A 19358-nucleotide genomic window follows, 5' to 3' on the forward strand; every position below is an offset into this window, starting at 1 on the left:
ATGGACAAAGATAAGACCTTCTGGAGGAAAGTTATGTGGTCAGATGAAACAAAAATTGAGCTGTTTGGCCACAATACCCAGCAATATGTTTGGAGGAGAAAAGGTGAGGCCTTTAATCCCAGGAACACTATCCCTACCGTCAAGCATGGTGGTGGTAGTATTATGCTCTGGGCCTGTTTTGTTGCCAATGGAACTGGTGGTTTACAGACAGTAAGTGGGACAGTAAAAATGGAGGATTACCTCCAAATTCTTCAGGACAACCTAAAATCATCAGCCCGAAGGTTGGGTCTTGGGCGCAGTTAGGTGTTCCAACAGGACAATGACCCCAAACACACGTCAAAAGTGGTAAAGGAATGGCTAAATCAGGCTAGATTTAAGGTTTTAGAATGGCCTTTCTAAAGTTTTGACTTAAACGTGTGGACAATGCTGAAGAAACAAGTCTGTGTCAGAAAACCAACAAATTTAGCTGAACTGCACCAATTTTGTCAAAAGGTGTGGTCAAAAATTCAACCAGAAGCTTGTCAGAAGCTTGTGGATGGCTACCAAAAGCACCTTATTGTAGTGAAACTTGCCAAGGGACATGTAACCAAATATTAACATTGTTGTATGTATACTTTTGACTCAGCAGATTTGGTCACATTTTCAGTAGACCCATAATAAATTCATAAAAGAACCAAACTTCATGAATGTTTTTTGTGACAAACAAGTATGTGCTCCAATCACTCTATCACAAAAAAATAAGAGTTTAGGAAATTATTGGAAACTCAAGACAGACATGACATAATGTTCTTTACAAGTGTATGTAAACTTTTGACCACGATTGTACATTTGAATAAATATAGGTGTAAAACGTGAACAAACAATGTATGTACACAACAACTGCTCAATAGTCATGTATTTTCCACATGACATTAGTATTCAATACATCATGCAGCAGTAATCTTTAATATTCAATAGGAAAATGTCCAAACTATTCAACACATAAGTTGAGAACTTTAGTTCCCATTAATACTTTGAAAGAATATGCAGTAGCAGCTGTGATATTTAATTTGTTTCCAATGCATCGACAGCAGGAATGAATGTGACCTGCCGCTGAGGGAGAGGGCAAAGGAAAGGGAGCATAATGGGCTTAAGATGATAAGATCCACTTAATGACTCCCGAGGGATCTGTCAGAGAGCTTCTCCACACATCACTTGCGCATCACCACAACAGAAAGGCCGCCCGGTCAGACAACGAGGACCAGAGGAGAGCACATTAGTATGTGGCAGATGTGAACCTGTTCATACCGGTTCTGTCCACTACATCGCTTTTACACTGAATACAAATGATGAAGAACCTTGAACTGCACTAAAGGAAACATGTTTGTTGACTAATATAATGTAGTACTAGTAGTACACTGTGGGCCGCCAAGTTGCTAAAAAACAACATTAAAAGTGTGACTGGTGTGTCATTAGTAGCAAGTAACTTATCAATTTTAAATACAACCTTTTTTAATTTATTTTTGGTGTGTTATTTGATATTTGAATGACAATAGTAACAATAATGGTAACACTTTAGTATGGGGAACATATTCACCATTAATTAGTTGCTTATTAACATGAAAATTAGTAACATATTGGCTCTTAATTAGTCATTAATAAGTACTTATTAATTCCTTATTCTGCATGGCCTTATTACACAACCAACCCTAACCCTAATCCTCTAACCCTAACCTTAAAACCCTAACCCTAACCAAAACTCTCTAAATTAAGTCTTTGTTACTTAGAATATATTCCCCTAGTGTCCAAATAACTCTAAATTAAGTCTTTGTTACTTACAATATGTTCCCCTAGTGTCCAAATAACTCTAAATTAAGTATTTGTTACTTACAATATGTTCCCCTAGTGTCCAAATAACTCTAAATTAAGTCTTTGTTACTTACAATATGTTCCCCGAGTGTCCAAATAACTCTAAATTAAGTCTGTGTTACTTTGAATATGTTCCCCATACTAAAGTGTTACCACAATAATGTATATGTTCAAATTGACCTTGAAAGCTATTTTCAGATGTGTTTTCCATTTTGGGAGTCATTTTCTGTGTCAATTTTATAAAGATAAAAATAAAAATAAAAATAAAACTTGATCATAGGGTAGCTCAAACAACAAATCCAAATGTGGTCTAAATAAATAAGTCCATCCATCCATCCATTTCCTACTGCTTGTCTTAAAAATTAAATAATCCAAAACGTATCATGTAATCAATGTAATATTTAAGTAAATGATAACAGCATTGAATAAAAACATAAAGGTTAGGTTGCCAAATACCTGTGGGGGTGTGGTGGGGGCGTGGTCACTGTGACGTCGTCGTATAGTTTGCTATGATATGATTTTCTTTAAAAAGGCAAAAAAAAAATGTGTGCATACATTTAAAAACAAATATGAGATAATAATTAGTATTAACTAGAGATGTCCGATAATGGCTTTTTGCCAATATCCGATATTCCGATATTGTCCAACTCTTTAATTACCGATACCGATATCAACCGATACCGATATCAACCGATATACTGTACACAGTTGTGGAATTAACACATTATTATGCGTAATTTGGACAACCAGGTATGGTGAAGATAAGGTACTTTTAAAAAAAATCAATAAAATAAAATAAGATAAATAAATTAAAAAACATTTTCTTGAATAAAAAAGAAAGTAAAACAATACAAAACAGTTACTTAGAAACTAGTATTTAATGACAATTAGTAAAATTAACTGTTAAAGGTTAGTACTATTAGTGGACCAGCAGCACGCACAATCATGTGTGCTTACGGACTGTATCCCTTGCAGACTGTATTGATATATATTGATATATAATGTAGGAACCAGAATATTAATAACAGAAAGAAACAACCCTTTTGTGTGAATGAGTGTAAATGGGGGAAGGAGGTTTTTTGGGTTGGTGCACTAATTGTAAGTGTATCTTGTGTTTTTTATGTTGATTTAATAAAAAAACAAACAAACAAAAAAAAAAACGATACCGATAATAAAAAAAACGATACCGATAATTTCCGATATTACATTTTAACGCATTTATGTCTGATAATATCGGCCTGCCGATATTATCAGACATCTCTAGTATTAACATATACTTTTTACATTATACGTTAGGTCAGGAAAAAACACAGAGGCTATTTCATCCCCACAAACCTGTTTCGGAGGTTTCTCTGCTCTTCAGGATATTTTATCCCCTGAGAATCCCCTGAAGAGCAGAGAAACCTGCAAAAAAGGCTTGTAGGGATGAAATAGCCTTTGTGTTTTTTTTTCTGACCAAATGTATATTCCGCTCTACCCCGGTATTGAGCACTGTATAACGGATAAACAACAGAAACCTCGACTATACTTTTTACATTATATCGTTTTGCTCTATTTTCAATTGTTGCTGTTTTACTGCACAATGTACTTTGTTCAGAATTTTTGAAGTGTCTCAAGATTCTTTACTAAAAATGACGAGCAACAAATCGAATATTCTTTCTGGTGTTATTATAGACTGTACTCGTGTTTAGAGACTCTACTAGTGGTTAGAGTGTCCGCCCTGAGATTGTGAGTTCAAACCCCGGCCGAGTCATACCAAAGACTATAAAAATGGGACCCATTACCTCCCTGCTTGGCACTCAGCATCAAGGGTTGGAATTGGGGGTTAAATCACCAAAAAATTATTCCCGGGCGCGGCACTGCTGCTGCCCACTGCTCCCCTCACCTCCCAGGGGGTGATCAAAGGGGATGGGTCAAATGCAGAGGACAAATTTCACCACACCTAGTGTGTGTGTGACAATCATTGGTACTTTAACTTAACTTTAACTTACTTCTGTCCCTCGATGGCCGCAATGAACAGCGAGCTGCGAACGTGACGTCACACTTGCTTTGCGATGCTGCTCCAGTTGGACTTTCTCTCCTTGAAAGCAGACACTGTCCTCTTAATATTTGCACATTTTGTAGATCGCTGTACGCAGATACATCTCGGCTCTATTAAAGTACGTCCACATCGCAGGCATGCTGCAGACAATCCCGTGCGTATTGCCTACGTCGTCACAACATCCCGTTTTGGCATCACTCTTCCAATGGTCAAAGTAGAGTTTCTTTATGTAAAGCTCAATGAGTCTCTAGAGAAAAGCGCGCTATATAAATATAACTCACTTCACTTTGGTGCATCATAAGTCAATAATAGGCTATACAGTATATATCCATTCATATCATAACTTCCTGATGGTGTTAATGTTTGTGTGGTTTTGATTTGATGTTGATTTTTCCCATGATCACGAACACACCGTCTGTGCCTAAAACAAGAATGGAGTAGAATGAGGAAGTGCTGTTGCATGTCTGGGGAAGCACAGAAACGAAAGTGTTTGCACGAGAGGGAATATGTGTTGGAATTGATCCGGTTGCTAGCATAAGATTGGCAATAAAAGTTAAAAATAGAGTCTTACTTTTGACTTTTTTTGGAGGCTACAATACATTATATCACTTTCATTTATTTTCATGTAAAAAAACCTTATTTTTAAGGTGTGGGAGATTTAATTTTGCCATGGCGCTGTACCACAATCAGTTACATTAAAGAAAAACTGTGCATGCTGATATTAAGATACAAAATGAAAATGAATTATTTTAAAAATTGAGCATTTCCAAATATTTCAAGAAAACTTGTAGGGTTATGGCAGGGGTGTCAAAATCATTTTCATCATGGGCCACATCCTCCAGGATTTTGGAATAAATGATAAATAAATGATAAATGGGTTGTACTTGTATAGCGCTTTTCTACCTTCAAGGTACTCAAAGCGCTTTGACACTACTTCCACATTTACCCATTCACACACACATTCACACACTGATGGAGGGAGCTGCCATGCAAGGCGCTAACCAGCACCCATCAGGAGCAAGGGTGAAGTGTCTTGCTCAGGACACAACGGACATGACGAGGTTGGTACTAGGTGGGGATTGAACCAGGGACCCTCGGGTCGCGCACGGCCACTCTTCCACTGCGCCACGCCGTCCCTGAATGAATTCAACCAATCTCCGCGGACTATCCGCAACCTTGCACAATTACCGTAAATACCCCACACATTTTGGCCAAACATCAACATTTCCCAGCAGCACTCAAACATAACACAACTGCTTAACCATCAAATGTCTCTCTGCATCACCAATGGCGATTTTTCTGCAACCTTTGGAAAATCCTGAAGCGAAATCAGGCATTTTAGATCGCCACAATGACAAAAAAAGGGGGACAGATTATTGATTATGACTAGAGATGTCCGATAATGGCTTTTTTGCCAATATCCGATATTCCGATATTGTCCAATTCTTAATTACCGATTCCGATACCAACCGATACCGATATATACAGTCGTGGAATTAACACATTATTATGCCTAATTTTGTTGTGATGCCCCTCTGGATGCATTAAACAATGTAACAAGGTTTTCCAAAATAAATCAACTCAAGTTATGGAAAAAAATGCCAACATGGCACTGCCATATTTATTATTGAAGTCACAAAGTGCATTATTTTTTTAACATGCCTCAAAACAGCAGCTTGGAATTTGGGACATGCTCTCCCTGAGAGAGCATGAGGAGGTTGAGGTGGGCGGGGTTGGGGGAGCGGGGTTGAGGGTAGCAGGGGGGCGTATATTGTAGCGTCCCGGAAGAGTTATTGCTGCAAGGGGTTCTTGGTATTTGTTCTGTTGTGTTTATGTTGTGTTACGGTGCGGATGTTCTCCCGAAATGCGTTTGTCATTCTTGTTTGGTGTGGGTTCACAGTGTGGCGCATATTTGTAACAGTGTTAAAGTTGTTTATACGGCCACCCTCAGTGTAACCTGTATGGCTGTTGACCAAGAATGCCTTGCATTCACTTGTGTGTGTGAAAAGCCGTAGATATTATGAGATTGGGCCGGCACGCAAAGGCAGTGCCTTTAAGGTTTATTGGCGCTCTGTACTTCTCCCTATGTCCGTGTACCACTCCGTACAAAGCGTTTTAAAAAGTCACAAATTTTACTTTTTGAAACCGATACCGATCATTTCCGATATTACATTTTAAAGCATTTATCGGCCGATAATGTCAGCAGTCCGATATTATCGGACATCTCTAATTATGACCACTGTTTACTAACTTGCTTTGGAATCACAAGTCAGAGTGACAAGCAGATATTTTGGCTCAGCTAGTGTAGAAAGTTAAAGTTAAAGTACCAATGACTGTCACACACACACTAGGTGTGTTGAAATTATCTTCTGCATTTGACCCATCACACTTGATCACCCCCTGGAAGGTGAGGGGAGCAGTGAGTAGCAGCGGTGGCCACGCCCGGGAATCATTTTGGTGATTTAACCCCCAATTCCAACCCTTGATGCTGAGTGTCAAGCAGGGAGGTAATGGGTCCCATTTTTATAGTCTCTGGTATGACTCGGCCGGGGTTTGAACTCACAACCTACCGATCTCAGGGCGGACACTCTAACCACAAGGCCACTGAAGTTACTTGAAAAAGGGGTTCAATGACAAAAAAAGCTTGGAATACCTTGTTGTAGGGTTGTACGGTATATCGGTTCTGGTATAGTATCACGGTACTAATGAATCAAAAACGGTACTATACTCTGTTTGAAAAGTACGGGTCCCCGGGCATGACGGCGCGTCGTCACGTCATGACATTGCTGGTTTTACAAGTAGAGGAGCATGTTCGACAGCGCACAATCACAGAGTACTTACAAGCAGACACAGTGTGTAGACAGAAAAGGGAGAACGGACGCATGTTGGCCTAAAAACTAAGGAAAAAGGTGAATCTATAACACTGAAACACCCTCAGGAAGAGGTGCTTTAAGACATGGCTAGCTAGCTAGCGGCGAACGTCCATTCGCTGTCAGCAGTGCTTTAGCTACTTCTAAATCACTAATCCTCGCCTCCATTGCGATAGATAAAGTACGTTTCTTACAAGTATCATCCCTGCAGGACGAGGAATAGCTAAATATGCTTCAGGATACGATACGATAGCTAACTGCGAACAGCGAGCTAGCACCCTGAACAAACGCCATGGGTGGATCTACACCTGACATCCACTGTAATGATACCAAGTACAATAGCGTATCTAGCCGATACTACTATGATTACATCGATATTTTTTATCGTCACAAAATCTTTATTCTTTTTAAAAAAAATTCACATTATGTTTCTAAACTCAGGAAATACGTCCCTGGACACATGAGGAACAATGTATGATCCTGTACCTACTTGGTATCAGATCGATACACACATTTGTGGTATCATCCAAAACTAATGTAAAGTATCCAAACAACAGAAGAATAAATGATTACTACATTTTAACAGAAGTGTAGATAGAACATGTTAAAAGAGAAAGTAAGCAGATATTAACAGTAAATGAACAAGTGGATTAATAATCCATTTTTACAGCTTTTCATGATTTTGACAAAATAATAGAATGATAAATGACACAATATGTTACTGCATACTACATCAGCAGACAAATTAGGAGCCTTTGTTTGCTTACATACTACTAAAAGACAAGTTGTCTACTATGTTCACTATTTTATTCAAGGACAAAATTGTTCTTCGATTGCAATAAGAAACATGTGTTTAATGTACCGTAAGAGTATTTTGTTAAAATAAAGCCAATAATGCCATTTTTTGTGGTGCCCCTTATTTAGAAAAGTACCAAAAAGTATAGAAAAGTATTGAAATACATTTTGGTACCGGTACCGGGACAACAGTACCTTGTTGTATGAGATAATATTGGGCTAACAACTGCATTTACATGCATTACATTTTTTTCTGTCTACATTTTAATACATTTATTAAGAAAGATGAAAAGCCTTGACACACATTATTTCCAGGCTTGCGCGGGCCTCGTAAAGTGATGTGGCAGGCCAAATGTGGCCCCCGAACCTTGAGTTGTAGACCGGTGGGTTAACGTAACAATAAGCATACCTGCAGAAATGCTTTGCCAAATTCCTCAATTATATGAAAGCATGTGAAACTTGACAAAGAAATAGTAGGCATGTATTTTCTTGAGTCGACACGAGCTGCACATCCAGTGCCTGGACATCTAGCTAAATATAGAGCACTTTGAATCCATGCCACCATTTTCTTGTTGAATCATTGATATCACACACAAAAACAACATTAAAATATGCACAATATCTTGTCTGCTGTATGTACACAGACAACTGGTCTGCGGGAAGGGTTGTGATTTGTGGTTATAAACTTTTTGAAGATCAATGTTGAACAATGTTTTGTTAGAAAAGATGATTTATTCCACTATCTCTCATGGAGTGTACTAATAGTGGCACAAGCTGCTTGGCAAAAAGACGGAGGAGGGCACACAGCAAAGTCAGTAATGCTTTAGATTTTCGAGATGGCCTTATAGTAAGTGCGGTCCCGATACGACTTTGATATCGGAGCTTGGTCCAATATCAACAAAAAAACAAGCATCGGAAAATTATAGGCTTGGGATACAAGCAGTCCTGTAGCGCGTTTACTTTTGCAAAGCTGTACAGCCACAGTTGGCATCTAAATGTCCTCCAATAAGCACACAAGGTTAGTGTTTTGTTGTATTTTAGAAAACCAATTTACAATAGGTAAACATGGTAGGTTATAGGCTACTAGGAGCTAGCAGCTACACAACAGCTAAGCACACAATAACACGTGAGCTAACACATACAGTACGTAATAAGTGTCCTTACCTGAAAAATATTGCAGTCTAAAACATTTTTCAATAAAAACAAGTGTCAAATAATTATAGTTGCTTATTACTTACAGATACAAAGTCTCCAAGGCAAAAACACATTAGAAAGTATCCAGTAACAAACGTGTCCGTAGCATTCAATTTACTGCAGCATGAGCTTGACTTCATGAATTATTTTGGCCACAGGTGTTGCCCCCCAAAAAATACCACTCCACTTCAATTTAAAGACAGCATACTGTAGGTCCGTTCCAAATGGTAATAATAAGTAGGCGTGTTTCATGGCGACTACTGTTCTCTGAGTAATTTCACTTGAAAATAAAATAAACAAAATAATAAAAGTATGCATGATGTGTGCTTATACCCTTTTGGAATAATATCAGTATTGGTATCAGAAGTGGAAAAAAAAGAAATAATTTGTATATATATAATTATATACACACACACACACACACACACACACACACACACACACACACACACACACACACACACACACACATATATATATATAATATATATATATATATATATATATATATATATATATATATGTTTAATGTTGTCTGTCTATCTGTGTTGGCCCTGCGATGAGGTGGCGACTTGTCCAGGGTGTACCCCGCCTTCCGCCCGAATGCAGCTGAGATAGGCTCCAGCACCCCCGCAACCCCAAAAGGGACAAGCGGTAGAAAATGGATGGATGGATGGATGGATGTCTTTTTAACAAAAAAAAGTGACTTGACTAAATGAACAGGTACCGTAATATAATAGTGCATGTGTCCGAATGTGCTGCTGCCAAATTTTCCCGTTCTTTCTCTAGGCAGGAAGTTGCCAAGAAAACAACATCCCATGTGTGCCAATTTTGCCTAGCAACAAGTGATGTAACCTGTAAGTAGTTGGTGCACCACCAGTTTTAGACTCAGATCAACTTACATTTCAAAGCAAAAACTCCAAAGTCAAATGCACTGTGGCGGTCAACCACAGCCATGGAATAATATGCATCAAAACTCAAAAGTTAACCACACGATCGTTTTTTTTTGTGACACCACCACACAGTGAGGAGGAAAACTGTGATGGCAACTATAAAACTATTGACACATTGAAAAAGGTTCTATGTCAAGATTGTCCAATTTTTTTTAAAGGCCTGCAATACATTCTACAGACATGTCCTGGATTACAACAAAAAAAAAAAAATGGAAACTGCTCAAATCCCGTCAAATATAGGGCCGGGAAACCTGTGCGCCTCACTGTATATGGTCTTAATAGTTTCTGTGCTTCCTGTCATGATGAACATGTGTACACATTTTTTTGCAAGATATGGTAAGTTTTCGAGTTTGCTAAAACCCTGAAAAAGGTTTAAATTGACGGAATAAAAGTAAGTTAAGGAGGTTAGATTAGATATTCAATTAATTTGCTTTGTTGCTTATACCACAAAGCTAAGTTGTGGATGTTTTCTTCAGAGAGTTTAGCATAGAGAAGCCAAAACTCAAAACCAGTCAAGTTGGCACGTTGTGTAAATGGTAAATAAAAACAGAATACAATGGTTTGCAAATCCTTTTCAACCTATATTCAATTGAATAGACTGCAAAGACAAGATATTTAACGTTCAAACTGGTAAACTTTGTTATTTTTGAGCTCATTTGGAATTTGATGCCTGCAACATGTTTAAAAAAAGCTGGCACACGTGGCAAAAAAGACTGAGAAAGTTGAGGAATGCTCATCAAACACTAATTTGGAACATCCCACAGGTGAACAGGCTAATTGGGAACAGGTGGGTGCCATGATTGGGTATAAAAGCAGCTTCCATGAAATGCTCAGTCATTCACAAACAAGGATGGGGTGAGGGTCACCACTTTGTGAACAAATGCGTGAGCAAATTGTTGAACAGTTTCAGAGCAACATTTCTCAACGAGTTATTGCAAGGAATTTAGGGATTTCACCATCTACGGTCCGTAATATCATCAAAAGGTTCAGAGAATCTGCAGAAATCACTGCATGTAAGCGGCAAGGCCGAAAACCAACATTGAATGCCCGTGACCTTCGATCCCTCAGGTGGTACTGCATCAAAAAGCGATATCAGTGTGAAGGATATCACCACATGGGCTCAGGAACACTCCAGAAAACCACTGTCAGTAATTACAGTTTGTCGCTACATCTGTAAGTGCAAGTTAAAACTCTACTATGCAAAGCGAAAATCATTCATCAACAACACCCAGAAATGCCGCTGGCTTCGCTGGGCTCAAGCTCATTTAAAATGGACTGATGCAAAGTGGAAAAGTGTTCTCTGGTCTGACGAGTCCACATTTCAAATTGTTTTTGGAAACTGTGGACGTCGTGTCCTCCGGACCAAAGAGGAAAAGAACCAGCTGGATTGTTATAGGCCCAAAGTTCAAAAGCCAGCATCTGTGATGGTATGGGGGTGTATTAGTGCCCAATGCATGGGTAACTTACACATCTGTGAAGGCACCATTAATGCTGAAAGGTACATACAGGTTTTGGAGCAACATATGTTGCCATCCAAGCAACATCTTTTTAATGGATGCCCCTGCTTATTTCAGCAAGACAATGCCAAGCCACATTCGCCACGTGTTATAACAGCGTGGCTTCATAGTAAAAGAGTGCGGGTACTAGACTGGCCTGACCTGTCTCCCATTGAAAATGTGTGGCGCATTATGAAGTGTAAAATACCACAACGGAGACCCCGGACTGTTGAACAACTTAAGCTGGAAATCAAGCAAGAATGGGAAAGAATTCCACCTGAAAAGCTTAAAAAATTGGTCTCCTCAGTTCCCAAATGTTGTTAAAAGGAAAGGCCATGTAACACAGTGGTAAAAATGCCCCTGTGCCAACTTTTTTGCAATGTGTTGCTGCCATTAAATTCTAAGTTAATGATTATTTGCACACAAAAAAAGTGTTTCTCAGTTCGAACATTAAATATCTTGTCTTTGCAGTCTATTCAATTGAATATAAGTTGAAAAGGTTTTTCAACTTTCATTGTATTCGGTTTTTATTTACGATTTACACAATGTGCCAACTTCACTGGTTTTGTACATTGTATTTCGTTTAAGATCTTTAATGTACAAAATGTATTGAGGTGGCCCCTCAATCTTACATTTGTTGTACGTGGCCATCGTTCTATATGCTCAGTGCAATATCAGCATGATTATATATCAATTATCAATTATAATTTTAGAAAACACATGCTAATGGTTAGAAATAGCTAAAACATAATGATAATGACTACTTAATTTAAAATGCACAAAAAGCCTTTTTGTTTCTGTTTCAAGAAAAATACATTAACAGAACATAGTGAAGAAGCAACCATGGTTCTCTCAGTTGTCTAATGTGCAGCCGGTAGGGGTGTAACGATTCATCCACTACATCGATCTATTGACTTATATTCCTAAGATTCACCTACATCGATCTGTGCTCTGCAAGTTGGCCTTCAGGAAAACATGATCAAACATCGTTTTAAATAGATCACCATCTAGTATCAATTTGAAATTGATACTAGAAAAGAAAACATTGGCTTTAAGAACAGCATACTTATATATAGTAGTTTTTTTTTTTTTAGCACTTTTATTGATAAATACGTTAAATATTACAGAAGTCAGTGTGCCCGTCAGTAACATTATCGCCACAAGTCATCAAAAACAAGTATGGTGGAATCCAGAAGAGAAGCAGACGAATGAGAAATGAACAAACCACCATTGTGGTCCAGTGTGTGGAAACACTGGCTTTTGCAAAGACATAGAGGTTTTTAAAACGTAGTTCACTTTTTGTAGCATATGTAAACGGCAACACGACAAATCTGTCTTGGCTTCTTCCCATTAACTATTTGAGATATGTTTAATTTATATTTATTTTATTTTATTCATTCAATTTTATTTTATGTTTTGTGAAATAATATTGCCATTGAGCACAATACTGTTTACAGGAGATATGTATGTATATTATGTACTACATGTATGATGTGGAGCTGACTATGACAAGTAGTAGTTGGTTAAACTTGTTCTTTTGTCAGATATTACTGCACTGCTGTTTATTAAAATGAGAGTATTTAGTCAATCGCTGCTCGTTTAACCTGAAGAGATTTGTTTGGTTTAAATTGTTTATATGAATATTATATGAATTATTCTATATAGCAGGTAATTCTACTGTTAAAATGTTGGTTACTGTAATGTTATTGAACATTTCTTGAATACTGAAAATGAGAGCAGAAAAGGTTTTCTCTTATCAAAATGTTGGTTTGATTGATTGAGACTTTTATTAGTCGATTGCACAGTACAGTACATATTCTGTACAATTGACCACTAAATGGCAACACCCGAATAAGTTTTTCAACTTGTTTAAGTCGAGGTCCGTGTTAATCAATTAACTCTAATATGTTTTCCTGCGCCTCCTCTCTGGCACTGTGTCACAGTTTCCGATTGAGCTCGGCACTACATGAAAAATGTCTGTAGACTGAGTGTAAAATCAGGCCTTCCAAATGAAGGCCAATTAAACATTGCCTCCCAGCATGTTTGACCAGCCATGATGTGGTATGCTTTGGATCATGGGCTGGGTTTTTTTAGACTTTTATTAGTAGATTGCACAGTACAGTACATATTCCGTACAATTGACCACTAAATGGTAACACCCGAATAAGGTTTTCAACTTGTTTAAGTCGGGGTCGACGTTAATCAATTCATGGTTGCACTTTATTTAAATAAGATTCTTGTTTACTTGCTTGTTTGAATGTATAATTCATTTATACCTAATTCCCTTGCAAAAAGTGTGTCCCCCACATCTGCAGTCCCTTCCAAGGTTTCTCGTTGTTCCCATTGGGTTGAGTTTTTTCTTGCCCTGATGTGGGATCTGTTGTGGCTTGTGCAGCCCTTTGAGACATTTGTAATTATGGGCTATATAAGTAAAGCACTTGGTGAGCAAACTGGCCCCCCTTGGATTTAGTACTCCCCTTTGCAACTGGCTGCTTGACTTCCTCACAGACAGACCCCAATCTGTGAGAGTGGGCAACAACACCTCCAGTGCCATCTCCCTGAGCACCGGCTCCCCCCAGGGCTGCGTCCTGAGTCCGCTGCTGTTCACGTTGATGACCCATGACTGCTGCGCCAGGTCCACTGCTAACCACATTGTGAAGTATGCGGACGACACGACAGTAGTGGGCCTCATCCGTGACAACAACGACATGGACTACAGGGAGGAGGTGAAACATCTGGTTGACTGGTGCAGAACCAACAACCTGGTCCTGAATGTCAACAAGACCAAGGAGATCATCGTTGACTTCAGGAAGCACCAGTCCAGCCACGCTCCACTCTTCATCAACGGCACAGCGGTGGAGATAGTAAGCAGCACCAAGTTCCTGGGGGTGCAGATAACTGACAATATAACCTGGTCCCTACACACTGGAGCTCTTGTAAAAAGAGCTCAGCAGCGCATGCACTTTTTGCGTCGGATGAAAAAAGCACAGCTCCCTCCCCCCATTCTCACCACATTCTACAGAGGCACTATAGAGAGCCTGCTGACCAACTGCATCTCTGTCTGGACTGGAGCCTGCAATGCCTCAGACTGGAAGTCTCTCCAGAGAGTGGTGAGGACGGCGGAAAAGATCATCAGGAGATCGCAAAAAGCCGCTGCCTGACCAGGGCTCAGAAAATCTGCAAAGACTCCTCCCACCCCCACCAAGGACTGTTTTCACTGCTGGACTCTAGAAAGAGGTTCCGCAGCCTCCGAAGCAGAACCTCCAGGTTCTGTAACAGCTTCTTCCCTCAGGCCGTAAGACTATTGAACGCATCATAATTAAACTAAATTATCCCCTCAACTCCCCCCAAAATGGATTAACTCGCTGGAATAAAAAGGACAATATAACATACATCCATAAACGTGGACGCATGTGAAAAAGTGCAATATATTTATCTGTACAGTAATCTATTTATTTATTTATATATATTTATTTATTTTATATATATACTGTATTTATATATTATTTATATATATTTATTATTTATATATGCACCCTATTGCTTTTTTTATCCTGCACTACCATGAGCTTATGTAACGAAATTTCATTCTTATCTGTGCTGTAAAGTTAAAATTTGAATGACAATAAAAAGGAAGTCTAAGTCTAAGTCTAAACATTTGATTGTTTGATTGATTGATTAAAATGTGTTTTGTGGCAATTTCGACTTTGACCACGACCGTCAGTTGCTTTATGGTGGCACTTTCCATCATTTTCAGCAGACCGCATTACAAAATGATTAACCCTCCCACCTTCCTTTCACGCAATGAGGCCATATGAATCCCTTCCTTACTGTACACCTGGTAATAAAAAGTGCATCCGTTGACAGCTCATTACGGAACACGTACTTTTGGCTTAAGTGTTCAGTGTCAAGTATTTGTTTTACAGTCTTAAAATTTACTGAATCGATTCCAACTCACTAAATCGTTTTGGATCTTATCGCCCCTGAAATGATGATTAATACCAGTCATACCTTCAAAACACCACTAGGGGACGGTGGGTGACAACCACTTTTCCAGCTTACATCAGTTTTTGCAGAGAGCATAGTGACACATTTGGTTCAATGTTCACACTTAAAGTATTCGCAAATCAAAGTAAAGTTTAGCTGCTTGCAAAATCGACATCTCTGCCGCAGGGCCCTAGAGGCAGGACCCCGGCCGGCAGAGGGAGGGACAGGCTGTTTGAGAGCGAGAAATGGCGGGGGATGGATTTCATGGCATTTCATCATGTACAGACTGGAAGTTGTTGTCAGAGACGGAAGCCAGTGCAGTAGCGGGGGAATAGGAGGGGAGAAGTTAAGGTCAGCCTTCACCTTAACCTTGTCACATGTTGTTGTATGTTACCTTGCCTGCAATAAAAAGTGCGGTACTATCCTCGTTTATCTTGGCCAGGGTGCAATAATTGAATTAAGGCTGTGACACAGAGCTGAGGACAATTGATGAAACGTACCCAAGAAGCTTAATTAGCACTCATTGGACGCTTTTCCAACTCTAATCTGCCTGAAAATTGCCATAATGGCGTTTGTAATCGTACCCAAAGGCGCCTGTTCTCTTTTGCTAATGGCGTAACTAAAACTAACTGTACATGCGTGTGCGACAATGACGCTCATTCCGTTCGTTTGGGAAAGTGATCGTTAGCGGACAGTTTAAATGAAGGCCTAATGCGAATGGTGCGTGGTATCACACCGGACCGGAAGAGTGCTGATATCATGCAGAGTTATTAATCACCGTGAGCATTCCGACAGGTGACTGCAGAAAAGGTAATAACAAGTCATGCAAACTGTTAGAGCATCTTGTTTGGATATTTACATTAGAGTTGCGCGCAGCGTGATTCAGTGAATCCCCCTGCGCAGGCATGAAAACACCTCTTCATCTGTATCAAACTCGCAGAAAAGCACCTCTGCATTAGTTTCCGTCAGCCCTGACAAACACGCACACACGGTCCAAATTTAAAAACGGACACAAATGCAGTACCTCCCGCTCAAGCACAGCTTCATCCTGGAGAGATAAAAACCCGGCCCGGGGGGGATGTGGAGAAAACTCCCTCCTGTATGTGCAAGCAGCTCTCCCTTTAAGCTGGGAGAAAACCCCAGCAGCACACGCACACCCCGCTGACGATGCTGCTGACGCCTCTGCTGCCACCAGAAGAAGAAGAAGCAGCAGCAGCAAAGCCGGGGAGGGAAGACAAGAAGTGCAAGAGAGGAAGAGTGGGAGGGAAGGTGTGGGTGTGACGAAGGATGCGTGCAGAAGGGAAAAGAAGCAGCCTACCTGATGGTGCCCATATGGTTCATGTCATCATCGCACACCTAAAAAGGGAAATAAGAGTTATTAGTGGCGTGGCCTGCGGGGGGGGGATGTATATGTACATGCATATTCATGAGGCATGCTGTCCCCGTGTTTTTGTTTATGCTCCTCTATACCCCCCTTCTCTTTCAAGATCCTCCCATTTACGGCTTTCCCCATCCAAAGCTGCAGCTGGCTGCCTACCATGCATGTGAGGTGGGAACAATCACATCAGCTCAACAGCGTGAGAGCGGAGAGAAGCATAAAGGGGGGGTGGGGGTGGGTATGGGGGAATAGAGTGGAAACCTCCATTGCAGCCAGACTGCAGATATAGAGTATATCGCATCTCCTGACCGATGGCGCTAAATAAGAGAGCGCAGAGACACCGAGAGGAGGGGACGGATACAGCATGGGAGGGATACAGGTGGCTACATCTGTTGAGTCTGCAAAGAATATTACTGTCAAAAATAATGGGTTACAGTAAGTCATGTGATTCATCTAAAACCCATCAATTATCTACCGCTTGTTCCTTTCAGGGTCGCGGGGGGTGCTGGAGCCTATCTCAGCTGCATTCGGGCAGAAGGCGGTGTACACCCTGGACAAGTCGCCACCTCATCACAGGGCCAACACAGATAGACAGACAACATTCACACTCACATTCTAGCACAGGGGTCGGGAACCTTTTTGGCTGAGAGCCATGAAAGCCAAATATTTTAAAATGTATTTCCGTGAGAGCCATATAATATTCTTTAACACTGAATACAACTAAATGCGTGCATTTTTAAGTAAGACCACCATTTTTAGAGTACCGTATTTTTAGGACTATAAATCGCAGTTTTTTTCATAGTTTGGCCGGGGGTGTGACTTATACTCAGGAGCGACTTATGTGTGAAATTATTAACACATTACCGTAAAATATCAAATAATATTATTTAGCTCATTCACGTAAGAGACTAGACGTATAAGATTTCATGGGATTTAGCGATTAGGAGTGACAGATTGTTTGGTAAACGTATAGCATGTTCTATATGTTATAGTTATTTGAATGACTCTTACCATAATATGTTACGTTAACATACCAGGCACGTTCTCAGTTGGTTATTTATGCCTCATATAACGTACACTTATTCAGCCTGTTGTTCACTATTCCTTATTTATTTTAAAGTGCCTTTCAAATGTCTATTCTTGGTGTTGGGTTTTATCAAATACATTTCCCCCAAAAATGCGACTTATACTCCAGTGTGACTTATATATGTTTTTTTCCTTCTTTATTATGCATTTTTCGGTCGGTGCGACTTATACTCCGGAGCGACTTATGCTCCGAAAAATACGGTATAAGTCTCTTTTTCTTTTTAATAACAGTTATTCTGAAGGTAACCAATAATAAATAAAATACTTCTTACCATTAATGCTACTTCTAGTGCTGTATGGTTTTGCTGATGGCTTTGTAGTCTGGTTGATACGTGGTTATTTTTAACACTGTGATTACCAGCGGAATTATTCATTACTTATCTTGTTAAGTAATGTCAGCTAGGATTTATCTGAGAGCCAGATACAGTCATCAAAAGAGCCACATCTGGCTCTAGAGCCATAGGTTCCCTACCCCTGTTCTAGCACTAGGGACAATTTAGTGTTGCCAATCAACCTACCCCCAGGTGCATGTCTTTGGAGGTGGGTGGTTCTCAAAAAGTACTACCATAATGACAAACATTAAAATACGGTTGCGTGGTAAATATAGGTAATATCTTTGGCCACTGTAACATTACACACTTTTTGAACAGTAACACTGTATTTAAATATTTAATTAAAGTACTAATGATTGTCACACGCACATTCGGTGTGGTGAAATTTGTCCTCTGCATTCGACCCATCCCCTTGTTCACCCCCTGGGAGGTGAGGGGAGCAGTGAGCAGCAGCAGTGACCGCGCTCGCGAATCATTTTGGTGATTTAACCCCCAATTGCAATCCTTGATGCTGAGATAATGGGTCCCATTTTTATAGTCTTTGATATGACTCCACCGGGGTTTGAACTCACAACCTACCGATCTCAGGGCGGACACTCTAACCACAAGGCCAATTCTTTGGTGGACCAATAGCGTGTATGAAAGAGAGCATGGCCAACTAAACGACAGGCGCCATTTTTGCTGCCAATGGCGACGAAATAAACCAACATAATACGTCTTTTTTTCATCAAGTACCTCCACAGTAAACACTTAGCTTTCCCAGTACTACCATAATGACAAACATTAAAATACGGTTGCGTAGCAAATATAGGTAATATTTTTGGCCACTGTAGTAACATTACACACTTTTTGAACAGTAACACTGTATTTAAATATTTAATTAAGCAATTATTTGGTGTACCAATAGGGAGTATGAATGAGAGCATGGCCAACTAAACGACAGGCGCCATTTTTGCTACCAATGGCGTGTGCGACTATGTCGGGATGCATGGAATTGCGGTCGTTTTGACGTTAGTTTTCTGACGAAATAAACCAACATAATACATGTTATTTTCACCAAGTGCCTCCTCAGAAAACACTTGGCTTTCCAAGTACTACCATAATGACAAACATTTAAATACGGTTGCATAGTAAATATAGTTAATATTTTGTAACATTACGCACTTTTTGAACAGTAACACTGTGTTTAAATATTCAATGAAGCAATTCTTTGATGTACCAATAGCGGCAGAGTCGTGTATGAAAGAGAGCATGGCCAACTAAACGACAGGCGCCATTTTTGCTACCAATGAGGTGTGCGGCTGTGACGGGATGCATGGAATTGCGGTCGTTTTGACGTTAGTTTTTCTGACGAAATAAACCAACATAATACATCTTA

The 19358-nt window shown here is 39.7% G+C and overlaps 1 protein-coding gene across 5 annotated transcripts in view; it reads right to left on the reverse strand.

The window, feature by feature from the left end:
- The window catches only part of LOC133623823 (brain-enriched guanylate kinase-associated protein), a 98686-nt gene that overhangs the window by 56733 nt on the left and 22595 nt on the right, over window positions 1-19358 (reverse strand). For 3 of the 5 annotated variants that reach the window (XM_061987242.2, XM_061987238.2, XM_061987236.2), the window contains one exon: window positions 16503-16540. The exons of 1 other annotated variant lie outside the window; for it this stretch is intronic. In XM_061987242.2, coding sequence (XP_061843226.1) covers window positions 16503-16525 — 23 coding nt within the window. In that variant the 5' untranslated portion in view covers window positions 16526-16540. Of the gene's footprint in view, window positions 1-16208; window positions 16351-16502; window positions 16541-19358 lie in introns of those variants that run through there. One more of the 5 variants, XM_061987240.2, reaches the window with a different exon arrangement.

This window comes from Nerophis lumbriciformis, linkage group LG26, assembly GCF_033978685.3.
Source record: "Nerophis lumbriciformis linkage group LG26, RoL_Nlum_v2.1, whole genome shotgun sequence".
Classification (NCBI taxonomy): Eukaryota; Metazoa; Chordata; class Actinopteri; order Syngnathiformes; family Syngnathidae; genus Nerophis; species Nerophis lumbriciformis.